The 16,392-nt window shown below is 42.1% G+C and overlaps 1 protein-coding gene across 3 annotated transcripts in view; it reads left to right on the plus strand.

Moving 5' to 3' along the window:
• The window catches only part of STAP1 (signal transducing adaptor family member 1), a 139,817-nt gene that overhangs the window by 92,537 nt on the left and 30,888 nt on the right, over positions 1-16,392 (plus strand). For 2 of the 3 annotated variants that reach the window (XM_040420476.1, XM_040420477.1), the window contains 3 exons: positions 2,186-2,258; positions 8,407-8,506; positions 10,802-10,951. In XM_040420476.1, the coding sequence (XP_040276410.1) occupies positions 2,186-2,258; positions 8,407-8,506; positions 10,802-10,951 (323 nt within the window). The remainder of the gene's footprint in view (positions 1-2,185; positions 2,259-8,406; positions 8,507-10,801; positions 10,952-16,392) is intronic. The other variant, XM_040420478.1, reaches the window with a different exon arrangement.

Genomic DNA, 16,392 nt, shown 5'->3' on the forward strand with positions numbered 1-16,392 from the left:
ATGAGACGTGCCTCTCTCTCTTCTGGCCACAAGAGAAGCCTTCAGAGCATGAACAGCATGTCACAGAAAGTAGAGGTCACGTGGCTGTGTTTCAGAACATGGAAACAGCACTAAAATGGATAGTAGTTTTAAAAATGTTAAACTTAAAGGGAACCCATCACCACGAAAATGCTGTGTAATCTGCCAGCAGCATGTTATAGAGCAGAAGGAGCTGAGCAGATTGATGTATAGGTTTAAGGGTAAAAATTCAGTATAGCTTGTAATTTATACATTTCAATTTCTGCTCATTCTTGGTTTTTAAGTCCAGGAGGCGGTCCTATCAGTGATTGACAGCCTTCCCTCTATGGCTGTGTATACAGAGATAGCTGTCAATCACTGATAGGACCGCCTCCTTCACTTCAAAGCCCAGAATGAGCAGGAATTTAAATGAATAAATTACAAGTTTTAATGAATCTTTTCCTATAAAACTATACATCAATCTGCGCAGCTCCTCCTGCTCTATAACATGCTGCCTGCAGCTAAAGCACCATGTTCTACGTGACAAGTTCCCTTTAAAAGTAGTTGAAATGTTAAGGCTAATTAGTGGCGAGCCTACTGGATTGTATTCTTCTATCGTCACTAATTCACTTCTGAGTGGATTCCTGTTTCCTGTAGATAATGTAAGGTCCTTCCTGCAGTGTTATGCACAGTTTGTGACCTGCATGTTGCTGAATGTAGAACTGTCTACAGCCTCTCCTATGCTTTTGACTACTTTTGACTATGCCTATGATGTACAGTTTTCGCTCTCTAGCATCCTGCTCACAGTTTGGACTAGTCTGTATCATACTTTCTTAGTCTCCCTCTTTTGGAGGCGGGGGGGGGGGGGGGGGCCCTATTTTTAACCAATATCACTCCGTCTTTTTTTTTTTATTGGTTATACATTAATAAACTGTATTATCTTGTTTCCTAAAGGATCTGTCTGGTTTCTTGCTGTGTATTAGACCCTAATTTGAGAATTGTATCAAGATTTGTGTCAGATCTGCCTGCAGGATCTTTATGCCAAAGTTAGAAGTAGATTTAAAAGGAACTGGACATATAAATTAAGGATTTCTACTTCTCTTTGTTGGAATGTATGCCCTGCGCAATGATTATAGTCCGCCATAAATACAGTATTTGGTTTGTCTCACTTCAGCAAATGGCATTTATCATGTAGACAAAGTTAATACAAGGCACCAGTATCGGACTGGGGAGCCTAGGGTTTGTGCGTTTTTCATGTAACGCAGGCCCCATAGAAATGAATGGGGCTGCGTGAAAATCGCAAGCATCCGCAAGCAAGTGCGGATGCGGTGCGATTTTCTCGCACGGTTGCTGGGTGACGATCGGGATGGGTACCCCATCATTATTATTTCCCCTTATAACATGATTATAAGGGAAAATAATAGCATTCTGAATACAGAATGCATAGTAAAACAGGGCTGGAGGGGTTAAAAAAAATAATAATAATAATTTAACTCACCTAAATCCACTTGTTCACGCAGCCGGCATCTCTTCTGTCTTCATCTGTGAGCAATAGGACCTTTGATGACGTCACTGCGTTCATCACATGGTCCATCACATGATCCATCACCATGGCGTTGGATCATGTGATGAGCGTAGTGACGTCATCAAAGGTCCTATTGCTCACAGATGAAGACAGAAGAGATGCCGGCTGCGCGAACAAGTGGATTTAGGTGAGTTAAATTATTTTTAATTTTTTTTTAACCCCTCCAGCCCTATTTTACTATGCATTCTGTATTCAGAATGCTATTATTTTCCCTTATAACCATGTTATAAGGGAAAATAATAATGATCGGGTCCCCATCCCGATCGTCACCTAGCAACCGTGCGTGAAAATCGCACCGCATCCGCACTTGCTTGCGGATGCTTGCGATTTTCACGCAGCCCCATTCATTTCTATAGGGCCTGCGTTACGCGAAAAACGCACAAAGAGGGGCATGCTGTGATTTTCACGCAACGCACAAGTGATGCGTAAAAATCACCGCTCGTGTGCACAGCCCCATAGAAATGAATGGGTCAGGATTCAGTGCGGGTGCAATGCGTTCAACTCACGGATTGCACCCGCGCAGAATACTCACCCGTGTGAAAGGGGCCTAACAATTTTAAGTGGTTGTTTCAATCTTTTTTTATCTTATCATTTATGTGACAGGAAGATGACTCAGGTTAAACACTACAAGGTACTTAAGACGGACAGCAGCTTCATCATCGAACTAGACAGGCCTGTAAGTTTTTTTTATTATACAGGGTGGGCCATTTATATGGATACACCTTAATAAAATGGGAATGGTTGGTGATATTAACTTCCTGTTTGTGGCACATTAGTATATGTGAGGGAGGAAACTTTTCAAGATGGGTGGTGACCATGGCGGCCATTTTGAAGTTGGACATTTTGAATCCAACTTTTTTTTTTAATAGGAAGAGGGTCATGTGACACATCAAACTTATTTGGGGATTTCACAAGAAAAACAATGGTGTGCTTGGTTTTAACGTAACTTTATTCTTTCATGAGTTATTTACAAGTTTCTGACCACTTATAAAATGTGTTCAATGTGCTGCCCATTGTGTTGGATTGTCAATGCAACCCTCTTCTCCCACTCTTCACACACTGATAGCAACACCGCAGGAGAAATGCTAGCACAGGCTTCCAGTATCCGTAGTTTCAGGTGCTGCACATCTCGTATATTCACAGCATAGACAATTGCCTTCAGATGACCCCAAAGATAAAAGTCTAAGGGGGTCAGATCGGGAGACCTTGGGGGCCATTCAACTGGCCCACGATGACCAATCCACTTTCCAGGAAACTGTTCATCTAGGAATTCTCGGACCTGACACCCATAATGTGGTGGTGCACCATCTTGCTGGAAAAACTCAGGGAACGTGCCAGCTAGATGAACAGTTTCCTGGAAAGTGGATTGGTCGTCGTGGGCCAGTTGAATGGCCCCCAAGGTCTCCCGATCTGACCCCCTTAGACTTTTATCTTTGGGGTCATCTGAAGGCAATTGTCTATGCTGTGAAGATACGAGATGTGCAGCACCTGAAACTACGGATACTGGAAGCCTGTGCTAGCATTTCCCCTGCGGTGTTGCTATCAGTGTGTGAAGAGTGGGAGAAGAGGATTGCATTGACAATCCAACACAATGGGCAGCACATTGAACACATTTTATAAGTGGTCAGAAACTTGTAAATAACTCATGAAAGAATAAAGTTACGTTAAAACCAAGCACACCATTGTTTTTCTTGTGAAATTCCCAATAAGTTTGATGTGTCACATGACCCTCTTCCTATTGAAAAAACAAAAGTTGGATTCAAAATGGCCGACTTCAAAATGGCCACCATGGTCACCACCCATCTTTAAAAGTTTCCCCCCTCACATATACTAATGTGCCACAAACAGGAAGTTTATATCACCAACCATTCCCATTTTATTAAGGTGTATCCATATAAATGGCCCACCCTGTAGTATTACTGTTCTTGACAAAACGGCCAACAAAGTGTTATTTCATATGCATCTGTTATGTCAAACTGCACATTTTGTACATTCTATCAAATGCCAATTCAGTATTAGTATCTATACCTATATAAAAGACAGAGCTCTTAACAGCAACAATGATCAGAACACCTATACATGTTCCTAGATTATATATCATTTCAATAAGAATACCAAAAATAAATACCAATTAACCATCTTTATTACCGGTAGTTTATATAGAAAAACCCATCCATAAAAACCATTAAAACCATTACAAGAGGAATGTATGCCCTGCGCAATGATTATAGTCCGCCATAAATACAGTATTTGGATTGTCTCACTTCAGCAAATGGCATTTATCATGTAGACAAAGTTAATACAAGGCACCAGTATCGGACTGAGGAGCCTAGGGTCCCCCAATAAAATATATTCTGAAGGCACACTGTAAACCTACATGCAAATACTACCTGCAGTAGACAACAGCAAGACAGTCAAGATGATTTATTATGGGGTTTCTGCAGCGACTTCAAGAGGTCAGGTCACTGGGGAAAGGGGAGACTAGCTGGCCTGCCTCTGTACCTAGAAGTTTTCTCCGCCAACTGATGCATCGATAAAAGTAAACTACGTAGTCTCTTAAATAATCTACCCAGTCAATCTACTGTGCCATGAGCAAGGTGTAGGGACTAGGGGCCAACCGGGGGATTCCCCTGTTCCCCTGTGGGCCACTCCAAGCCTGCAAGCCACTTACTAATGTATTGTGATTCTCCATATTGTCTCCTTTGCTGGCTTGATTTATTTTTCTATCACATTATACACTGCTCATTTCCAGCGGTTACGACCACCCTGCAATCCGGCAGTGATGGCCATGCTTGAACACTTTGGTAAAAAGCGCCGGCCTCTCTGGTGGTGGGACAGTGGGAGCGTGATGGATTGTCAAATATTTTAGATTATGAAACCAGTCAAAGAAATATACCTGTATGGTACTCTTCTGGAAATAAAATGGTGAAATACAATGTTGTATAGCATTGTGTATTTACATACTGGCAAGGGCTTGTTTTAGACAAAGTGTGGCCCTGGGAAGAATTAAAAGTAAGACCCCAGATGGTGAAATATTGTATCAACAGCACAGTACCATTCAGTTTAGAAGGTGGGGTCTGACAACTGCAGCACTGATCTCTAGCGCTCCCAGTGGTATTGCTGGGGTTCCCCCAGATTTACACACATACACACACTATACCACAATAGACACCACGTATGCCATTTATCAAATAACACCGCCATACTGTTACTGTACAAAATGAAATGCACCATAAGAAGATCAATATTATTAATGATACCACTATACAAGACCCATATAACAGCATGGCCATTACCTTTACAATTTAAAAGTGACTCAAAAATATTACCATACCGTTACTGAATTAAAGCCGCTATGCAAAGACCGATATTACCACCATACACTGAATGTGTAATGGTTGACCCTGGTTCTACACTAGGCGCCGTGCAGACTGGATAAGTGAATACAGTACAGTTAAATCTAATCACTTGCAAATTATGTCTTTTCTGAATGTGGTCATTCTTTCTTCTCATCTTTTCCATCTAGTCCAGAAAGCTATGACAACCTCGAGGCATGACTTATGTCCGCAGAGTTAGTGCACATCTATGGCCCTGAACTTTTCAAGCATACTTCCCACCTACATAAAACTCCCATCCTGCTGTTAGCCCATTTGGCACTATTACTATACCTGCTTTGTTGCATAGTGCCTCTAAACACTGCACCTCAGAAATAATGGTCATAAACCCATCCCCCCATACAAAAAAAGTTCACATGAAAACAATATTGCCAAAAAGATGGTTGACCGTATCATGCCCCAGATAGTAAGAGTGCCCCACAAAGTAATATTACCATCTTTTGTACCCTACTACACATCAATAGTGCCCACATGCCGTAACAGCACAGACAGTAATAGTTCCCCTTTTAGCACCACCCCATAATATTAGTGGCCACAAAGAAATAGCATCCACCTTTGATAATTGTGCCCCCACATGATGCCCATTGTTGTGTCCCCTACAAAGTAACAATGCCCCCTTTGTGCTGCATAGACAGTAATAATAAGGTATTGGCAGTAACAATGCCCCTTTTCAACCTAACACAGTAATAAAAACACCATTTATGCCCATGACACAGTAAAAATCCACCACACCTTTATGCCCCCTTCAAATTAATAATACTCTTTTTGTGACCCCTAGATAATAATAATTGTGGGCATTTTTTTAAGTGTTTGGGTACAGAAGGTTGCTGTTATTGTTTAGGACAGAAAGGGGGTATTTCAAATATACAACAAGGAAGGAACAACTAGACGGCACTCACCAAAAAGAGGATATTCTTTATTCCAAATGTCATATACATTCAGCGATGTAGGCATAGGGCGGACAAACACACAGTGCAGGCTAGTAGCTCGTGGTGATGGCCGTTTCGAGCCTCAGCGCTTCCTCAGGCCACTAACGTTCTGACGTGAATACGTCACCTTTATGCGCCGCTTCATCTATGCGGAACTCATTGATCCCGTCATAGAAGAACCGGCAAAATACAAACAAACATTAAAAACATACCACTAAAATAAGCAGAAAGATACATATACGTTTACAAAAACACTCCAAGATCATTTCTATCATTTAGTCCTAACGGTCCCAAAGCTTCGGAGCGCATAATCCATCTTGCTTCTTTTCTCAGGAGTATACGATGTCTGTCTCCCCCTTGTGGCAGACCACTTACTGTCTCAATCCCAGCAAACCTCAATACCTTACTATTGCCATCGTGTTCAGATTAAACATGTTCTATTAATCGCGGGTAGCCTTTCCCCGTAACAGTGGAATGAATATGTTCCCTAAATGTCTCACCAAGACTCCTAAAGGTTTTTACTATGTAGAATCTACCACATATACACAATATGAGGTACACTACATATTTACTTTTACAGGTTATGAAGGTATTCACTTTATGGTGCAAACCACCAAAACCAATAAATTCCATTGGGGATTATATTTACAGTAGGAGCAATTGCCGCACCTGCAGTTACCTGTAGGGGCCCACTCTTTAAACCATGTATCTGATTTTGGTTCCACTTATCGACTCCTAACTAGCCTATCTATCAGAGTATGACTCCTCCTAAAGGCTGCTAGTGGTTTGGACCCTTTGATCTCTTTTAAACTGTCGTCCCTTTCCACTATGTTCCAGTTTTTTCTTATAAATTTCCTAATACAATCAGCCATAGGACTATCAACTATATTTGATTTCCCTGATATTACCACACTACGGTGTAAAGATGAAGCCTTTTGCATGGAATCATTCAATAACTCCATCGGGTACCCTCTGGCTAATAACCGTTTCTTCAACTCTAGGGATTGTCTCCTGAAACTCTCCTCCATCCCGTTAATTCTTCTTAGGCCTCATGCACACGACCGTTGTGTGCATCCGTGTCCGTTCCGTCATTTTTCACAGTTTAGCGGAGGTCCCATTCATTTCTATGGAGCTGTGAAAAAAAACTGATAGTTCTCTGTTTTTTCTCTGCGTCCGTGATCCGTGATTCCAGTCTGTCAAAAAAATATAACCTGTCCTATTCTTGTCAGTGGAAAACGGAGGATGGACCCATTCAAGTTAATGGGTCAGTCAAAAAAAATGGATGCACAACTGGTATGTTATCCGTGTCCGCGTCCGTTTTTTTTCTACAAGACCTTGGTGCAATAAAATTACACTTTTCATTAACCTTCCTTTTTTTTCCCCTGTCAGACAAAAAAAAAGGAAGACACAAGGAAACACAACTGAAGCAAAATCGGACACGGACCACTGAAGCCAAATCACTGACAGTGAAAAAACACTGTCGTGTGTATGAGACCTAAGGCCACATGCACACGACAGTTGTTGTGTTCCGTTCCGCAAAATGGGGTTCGGTTGTTCTGTGATCCGTTTCCGTTTTTGTTTCCGTGTGTCTCCCTTTATTTTTGGAGGATCACCAGACATGAAGGAAAGTAAAAAAAAATCTAAGACAGGTTTGCGATGCAAATGATAGGAAAAAAACGGACGCGGATGACAATCATGTGTGCCTCCGTGTTTTTTAGCGGTCCTATTGACTTGAATGGGTCCGGGAACCGTTTTCCGCGAAAATAATAGGACAGGTGATATTTTTTTGACGGACTGGAACCACGGATCACGGACGCGGATGACAAACGGTGCATTAGCCGAGTTTTCAACGGACCCATTGAAAGTCAATGGGTCCACAGAAAATCACGAAACACGGCACAACGGACACGGAATAAAACGATTGTGTGCATGAGGCCTTAATCTTATAAACTGTCCATATGGGACTGCTCTCTTCACACTATTCGGATGATAACCATAAAAATGTAGAAGTGAATTAGTCGCCGTTGATTTACAATAGCCCTCAGTGACCAGCTCACCATCCTTCATCAACACTAAAACATCTAAAAATTCTAGTTTCTGACCTTTAAAATTATGGGTAAACCTCATATTAATTTTATTCCCTGTGTTAAATACAGCTGTTTATAGGATACAAAGGGGTTTTCTACCGAAAATACATATTTATCCTCAAGCCTTGCAAGATAAATATTAGCAAACGTACATGTGACTGGTGTGCCCATTGTCATTCCAAATTTCTGCTTATACCATATATCCCCAAATTTGAAGGCATTGTTCTTCAGAATCAGACTCAAAACTTCTCTTGTAAAATCTACAAAAATCTCACTTTTATTAGTGCCACTTAATACTTCGGTCACTACTTCAATGCCTTCATCTTGTGGGAGTCGTTTTTGACCTTTTTATTTAGTGGATACATTTAGTGACATGTAATATGCTGCTTGCTTTCTTTGTTTTTAATACTTAGGTCATACAGAACAGCCTTCATGACGTTGTAAATTACTTTATTAATGAAACTAAAGGAAAACTGAGGCCATTTATTTCCAATATATACGACACAAAAATTGGTATGAAGTATTATTTTATATTTTTATACTATTTTAACTTCATTGTTCTTTCTGATTTTAATGCATAAAACAAAACCTTGGTAAAAATATTAAACTATATGTACACTTGAAAAAATGTGGGTGATTCAGTCAGCACAACCCTGTATGCAGGGGCACATCGCTATGGTGAAATACATATACAAACGCAAAATACAAATGCAATAGCACTCTGCAACCAGCACTCTGCCCTGCCTCTATGCTGGATGATGCATTGGTGTACATTTTGGCCAAAGCGTAATAAGCCACTCACCACGTCAAGGTCGCCTCTATGGAGTGGTCCCTAACACTAGTTCCTTAGGAACTAGTGTTAGGGACCACTCCATAGAGGCGACCTTGACGTGGTGAGTGGCTTATTACGCTTTGGCCAAAATGTACACCAATGCCTCATCCAGCATAGAGGCAGGGCAGAATGCTGGTTGCAGAGTGCTATTGCATTTGTATTTTGTATATGTACACTTGATTCTTTGCATTTTATGGATGCTAGTGGCGAGGCTGTCAGAAGAGAAATTTTTTGTGTGAAAAAATAGCGCAGAACTGCTAATGGCATTATTTTAGTATGATGCCCTAATATGTTAGGGTAAGTTCACATGTGAAAAACTATCCAATTCACCTGAATGTGGACTGCAGTAATCCATGCACAAACAACCCCAGATGTAAAGAACACTTTTCAAAAATGTCGACACCTAATCTGTTAAGTGCAAAAATTACCCTTATTGTTGCCTGATACTTTAACTACAAAAAATTCCACAGAATTTCTTATAATTAGTGAAGAATTACAACAATATTCCCTGAAAGGGGATGGACATTGAAAATATTTCAGTATTAAGGGATTGTGCCACAAAAAACATTCTACATTTTTTAAACTAGCACCTGGATCTGAATACTTTTGTAACTGCAATTTTTCTCTGGCCGCCTCTCTTCTTGTTTGCCGTGCTGCGGCCGGACCTCCGGCCTGCCCCCATTATAGCAAATGAGGCCGGAGTGGACTTCCAGTAGCACACATGAGCTAGCATTAGCACGGATCCGGCAGGCTGTTTCCCCGCCAGAACAGCCTACCGGTCGCTGCTGCCGCAAGTGTGAAAGTAGCCTTACAGGGAAAGAGCTTCAACAGAAAGGCCATGCCTCCTGGGAAAGGACACGCCACCTGAGCTGCCAACCCAGCCTTCAATAAATCTAGCAGGACAATTGGAGCAATGAATGAGATCTCTGGATCCATGTGAGGTAAAGGGCTGGTTTCTATCTTTCTTAGAAAGAGATTGTCATGTACTATATGCAGTGGTGTGCTAAGGGGGAAGAGGGGAGCGTGGGGGGCGGTCCGCCCCTGGTCCCCGCTCTCAGGGGGGTGTCAGAAGCAATGAGTGCTTCCGTCAATAGAGATGGAAGCACTCATTGCTGGAGTGCTGGGAGCTGATGTCCTGTCACTCACTGCTCAGCTCCCGCACTCCTACCCTCCTTCAGCTCTCCCTGCTCCACCATACAGCCTGCAGGCACAGATCGCGCTGCCGGCCTGTGTGGGTGGAGCCTGCAGCCTGCAAATCTGCATAAGCTCTGCCCACACAGTGCCTGCAGGGAAGAGAGGTATGTGAACTTCAGGAACAGGACAAAATGAGTAGTTACTGTGTGTTGTTTTTTTTAATACAGAGGGGGCACAGAGGTCTTTATTACTATGGAGGGGGCATAGATGTTTATTACTATGGAGGGGGCACAGAGGTCTTTATTACTATGGAGGGGACACAGAGGACTTTATACTATGGAGGGGGCACAGAGGACTTTATACTATGGAGGGGGCACAGAGGACTTTAATACTATGGAGGGGCACACAGGTCTTTATTGCTATGGAGGGGGCACCGAGGTCTTTATTACTATGGAGGGGGCACAGAGGAGTTTATTACTATGGAGGAGCACACAGGTCTTTATTGCTATGGAGGGGGCACAGAGGTCTTTATTACTATGGAGGGGGCACAGAGGTCTTTATCACTATGGAGGGGGCACAGAGGTCTTTATTACTATGGTTTGACTGCGGAAAGGTGCCAGTTTTTTTATGGTGTACAGGTTAGGAGCGGTAGGGTTGTCAGCTCCTATGCCAGGAAACCCCTTTAAAATTTTAGTTATTCGTTTAATAACTATATTATATACAATAACTGCCCATTTCTGAGAATTTCTCTTTTATATCCTAAATGTCTTAGACATTTGAGCAAACTGTTTATTTTGTTCACATTTGTTGATACACAGTACGGTTTTGTCATTCTGTGCCAGATTACTGTGTAAAAGAGACTGAAAAGGAGACTGAAAATGTAAGTGACATGCAGAAGAAATCACAGTCCAAAATAAAGCAGCTAGTGCATCAATTTTCCCAAGAAAAATCTCTACCAATGCTACGTGCAAAGGAAAATTCCTACGTAAATGGTAATTATTTTATTGTGTTTGTTCGAGAAATGCACATTCAGGATCACTTATAGTCTGAAAGCAGAATGCTATTTAAAGGGGTTCTGCACTTTGTTTATACTGATGATCTATCCTCTGGATAGATCATCAACATCTGATCGGCGGGGGTCCGACACCCGGGACCTCGGCCGATCAGCTGTTTGAGAAGGCAGCGGCGCTCCAGCAGCGCCGCGGCCTTCTCACTGTTTACCGCCGGCCCAGTGACGTCACGACTAGTATCAACTTGCCTGGGCGGGGCTAAGTTCTGTTCACCCCCGCCGATCAGATGCTGATGATCTATCCAGAGGACAGATCATCAGTTTAAACAAAGTGCAGAACCCCTTTAAGGAATTTCCTAAAAAGATCACTGACTGATCACTAGAACAGGAGTTCCGAGTCTCCCATTCTCTCCTCACAAATTACAAAAATGCCCCTCCCCCTCCCTAAGATTTGACTTTTATTCATTTCATTTAAAAGACGGAAATGTATAGACACTAGCTGTAACTTAGTATCTCTTTGTTTAAAAGCCTCAAGACCGGCCTATTTATCCCCCTTTTTGACCATGCCCATTTTCTGTTTTTTTTTTAGCACATATGGCTTTGAAAGCCATAACTTTTTTTTTCTTTTATTATGTAAATATTTTTGGCCCTTTTTTCTGTGATACATGGGGCTTCATTTCTTAATTTTTATTTTAGGATTTTTTATATCCAGAAAGTGTATTAAAAAAAAGGGGGAGATGTTTTCGTATTTTTTATTTTATTTTAATCACAAAGTGCAAATATAATACTTGTTCAAATTATAACGGTTGTTTTGATATAGGGGGATGTACACTCACCTAAAGAATTATTAGGAACACCTGTTCTATTTCTCATTAATGCAATTATCTAGTCAACCAATCACATGGCAGTTGCTTCAATGCATTTAGGGGTGTGGTCCTGGTCAAGACAATCTCCTGAACTCCAAACTGAATGTCAAAATGGGAAAGAAAGGTGATTTAAGCAATTTTGAGCGTGGCATGGTTGTTGGTGCCAGACGGGCCAGTCTGCTCAGTTACTGGGATTTTCACGCACAACCATTTCTAGGGTTTACAAAGAATGGTGTGAAAAGGGAAAAACATCCAGTATGCGGCAGTCCTGTGGGCAAAAATGCCTTGTGGATACTAGAGGTCAGAGGAGAATGGGCCGACTGATTCAAGCTGATAGAAGAGCAACGTTGACTGAAATAACCACTCGTTACAACCGAGGTATGCAGCAAAGCATTTGTGAAGCCACAACACGCACAACCTTGCGGCGGATGGGCTACAACAGCAGAAGACCCCACCGGGTACCACTCATCTCCACTACAAATAGGAAAAAAAGGCTACAATTTGCACGAGCTTACCAAAATTGGACTGTTGAAGACTGGAAAAATGTTGCCTGGTCTTATGAGTCTCGATTTCTGTTGAGACATTCAAATGGTAGAGTCCGAATTTGGCGTAAACAGAATGAGAACATGTATCCATCATGCCTTGTTACCACTGTGCAGGCTGGTGGTGGTGGTGTAATGGTGTGGGGGATGTTTTCTAATTGGTTTCTTGAACATGACAATGAGTTCACTGTACTAAAATGGCCTCCACAGTCACCAGATCTCAACCCAATAGAGCATCTTTGGGATGTGGTGGAACGGGAGCTTTGTGCCCTGGATGTGCATCCCTCAAATCTCCATCAACTGCAAGATGCTATCCTATCAATATGGGCCAACATTTCTATCAGCACCTTGTTGAATCAATGCCACGTAGAATTAAGGCAGTTCTGAAGGCAAAAGGGGGTCCAACACCGTATTAGTATGGTGTTCCTAATAATTCTTTAGGTGAGTGTATAGTTATGGTTGGTGGGGTGACATAGTAGCTGCGGTGTGGCGTGTGGTGGTGTTTTTTATTACTATTTATTTTTTATTGTATTTTGTATTTATGTTTTTAGTTTCTTACACTAGGTGTCCACCAGAAGGTCATTTAACACTCATGGGGCATTTAAAGGGAATCTGTCACCTATTTTGACCATATAAAACGTTAAAATAGCAATGTGCAATAAATTACCTTCTTACCTACATGTGTCTTCTTTCTTTTATTCAACTTTTCATTCTTATAAAAAAGCGATTTTTCTGATATGCAAATCAGGTTCCAAGGTGCCCAGAGGGGCGTTATTACTCTGCTCTAGTGCCCAGTAACGCCCCTCTGCAGTGCCCAGCCGGCCTTTCTTCCAAGCCCAGTACGCCTCCTCATAAATAAATGTCCTCCCACATACTTGCCGAACCGCGCCGCCTCCTCCCCACCACGTCATTTAATTTATTCATTGCACCCTCGTGCTTCCTCCTCTCTTGGCCTACGGCGCCGCCCCCTCCCGATTACGTCATTTAATTTATTCACTTCATCAGGCGTTCCTTCCTCCTCTCTTGGCCTACGGTGCTGCCCCTCCCATTACGTCATTACATAGAAACATAGAAACATAGAAACATAGAATGTGTCGGCAGATAAGAACCATTTGGCCCATCTAGTCTGCCCAATATACTGAATACTATGGATAGCCCCCGGCCCTATCTTATATGAAGGATGGCCTTATGCCTATCCCATGCATGCTTAAACCCCTTCACTGTATTTGCAGCTACCACTTCTGCAGGAAAGCTATTCCATGCATCCACTACTCTCTCAGTAAAGTAATACTTCCTTATATTACTTTTAAACCTTTGCCCCTCTAATTTAAAACTGTGTCCTCTTGTGGTAGTTTTTCTTCTTTTAAATATGCTCTCTTCCTTTACCGAGTTGATTCCCTTTATGTATTTAAAAGTTTCTATCCTATCCCCTCTGTCTCTTCTTTCTTCCAAGCTATACATATTAAGGTCCTTTAACCTTTCCTGGTAAGTTTTATCCTGCAATCCATGTACTAGTTTAGTAGCTCTTCTCTGAACTCTCTCTAGAGTATCTATATCCTTCTGGAGATATGGCCTCCAGTACTGCGCACAATACTCCAAGTGAGGTCTCACCAGTGTTCTGTACAGCGGCATAAGCACTTCACTCTTTCTACTGCTTATACCTCTCCCTATACATCCAAGCATTCTGCTGGCATTTCGTGCTGCTCTATTACATTGTCTTCCCACCTTTAAGTCTTCTGAAATAATTACTCCTAAATCCCTTTCCTCAGATACTGAGGTCAGGACTGTGTCAAATATTCTATATTCTGCCCTTGGGTTTTTACGCCCCAGGTGCATTATCTTGCACTTATCCACATTAAATTTCAGTTTCCAGAGTTCTGACCATTCTTCTAGTTTTCCTAAATCCTTTTCCATTTGGCGTTTCCCTCCAGGAACATCAACCCTGTTACATATCTTTGTGTCATCAGCAAAAAGACAAACCTTACCAGCGAGGCCTTTTGCAATATCACTTATGAAGATATTAAACAAAATCGGTCCCAGTACAGATCCCTGTGGAACCCCACTGGTAACATTACCTTGTTTTGAATGTTCTCCATTGACTACAACCCTCTGTTGTCTGTCACTCAGCCACTGCCTAATCCACTCAACAATATGGGAGTCCATGCTCAATGACTGCAGTTTATTGATAAGTCTTCTATGTGGGACAGTGTCAAAAGCCTTACTAAAATCTAGATATGCGATGTCTACTGCACCTCCACCGTCTATTATTTTATTCACCCAGTCAAAAAAATCTATAAGATTTGTTTGACATGATCTCCCTGAAGTAAACCCATGTTGTTTTTCATCTTGCAATCCATGGGATTTTAGATGTTCCACAATCCTATCCTTTAATAGGGTTTCCATTAATTTGCCTACTATTGATGTCAGACTCACTGGTCTATAGTTGCTCGATTCCTCCCTACTACCTTTCTTGTGAATGGGCACGACATTTGCCAATTTCCAATCTTCCGGGACGACTCCTGTTACTAATGATTGGTTAAATAAATCTGTTAACGGTTTTGCCAGCTCACCACTAAGCTCTTTTAATAATTTTGGGTGTATCTCATCAGGCCCCTGTGACTTATCTGTCTTCACCTTAGACAGCAAACTTAGAACATCTTCCTCTGTAAAGATACATGCATCAAACGATTTAATAGTCATTCTTTCTAGTGGAGGTCCTTCTCCTTTTTCTTTTGTAAAAACTGAACAGAAGTATTCATTAAGGCAGTCGGCTAGCCCTTTATTCTCTTCTACATACCTTCCGTCCTTTGTTTTTAATTTAGTTATTCCTTGTTTTAATTTCCTTTTTTCATTTATATATCTGAAGAATGTCTTTCTTTTTTCATAGACTGAGCTAGTTTTTCTTCTGCCTGCGCTTTAGAAGTTCTTATAACTTGCTTGGCCTCTCTCTGCCTAATCTTGTAGATTTCCTTATCTTCATTGCTCTGGTTTTTTTTATAATTACAAAATGCTAGCTTTTTATTTTTAATGATTTGGGCCACTTCTGCTGAGTACCACATTGGTCTCCTCCTTTTTTTGCTTTTACTGACAAGTCTAATGCAATTTTCTGTTGCCTTCAATAATGCACCTTTTAAGTAGTCCCATTTCTCCTGGACTCCATGTAATCCGTTCCAGTCTGATAAGGACTCATTTTTGACTAATTTCATTTTTGAAAAGTCTGTTTTTCTAAAATCTAAAACTTTTGTTTTTGTGTGGTGGGACTCTTTCACAGTTCTTAGGGCTCTTTCACACCTGCGTTATTGTCTTCCGGCATAGAGTTCCGTCGTCGGGGCTCTATGCCGGAAGAATCCTGATCAGGATTATCCTAATGCATTCTGAATGGAGAGTAATCCGTTCAGGATGCATCAGGATGTCTTCAGTTCCGGAACGGAACGTTTGTTGGCCGGAGAAAATACCGCAGCATGCTGCGCTTTTTGCTCCGGCCAAAAATCCGGAACACTTGCCGCAAGGCCGGATCCGGAATTAATGCCCATTGAAAGGCATTGATCCGGATCCGGCCTTAAGCTAAACGTCGTTTCGGCGCATTGCCGGAGCCGACATTTAGCTTTTTCAGAGTGGTTACCATGGCTGCCGGGACGCTAAAGTCCTGACAGCCATGGTAAGTGTAGCGGGGAGCGGGGGAGCAGTGTACTTACCGTCCGTGCGGCTCCCCGGGCGCTCCAGAGTGACGTCAGGGCGCCCCAAGCGCATGGATCACGTGATCGCATGGATCACGTCATCCATGCGCATGGGGCGCTCTGACGTCATTCTGGAGCGCCCGGGGAGCCGCACGGACTGTAAGTATACCGCTCCCCCGCTCCCCGCTCCTACTATGGCAACCAGGACTTTAATAGCGTCCTGGGTGCCATAGTAACACTGAAAGCATTTGGAAGACGGTTCCGTCTTCAAATGCTTTCAGTACACTTGCGTTTTTCCGGATCCGGAGTGTAATTCCGGCAAGTGGAGTACACGCCGGA

Source organism: Bufo bufo, chromosome 2 (genome assembly GCF_905171765.1).
Source record: "Bufo bufo chromosome 2, aBufBuf1.1, whole genome shotgun sequence".
Classification (NCBI taxonomy): Eukaryota; Metazoa; Chordata; class Amphibia; order Anura; family Bufonidae; genus Bufo; species Bufo bufo.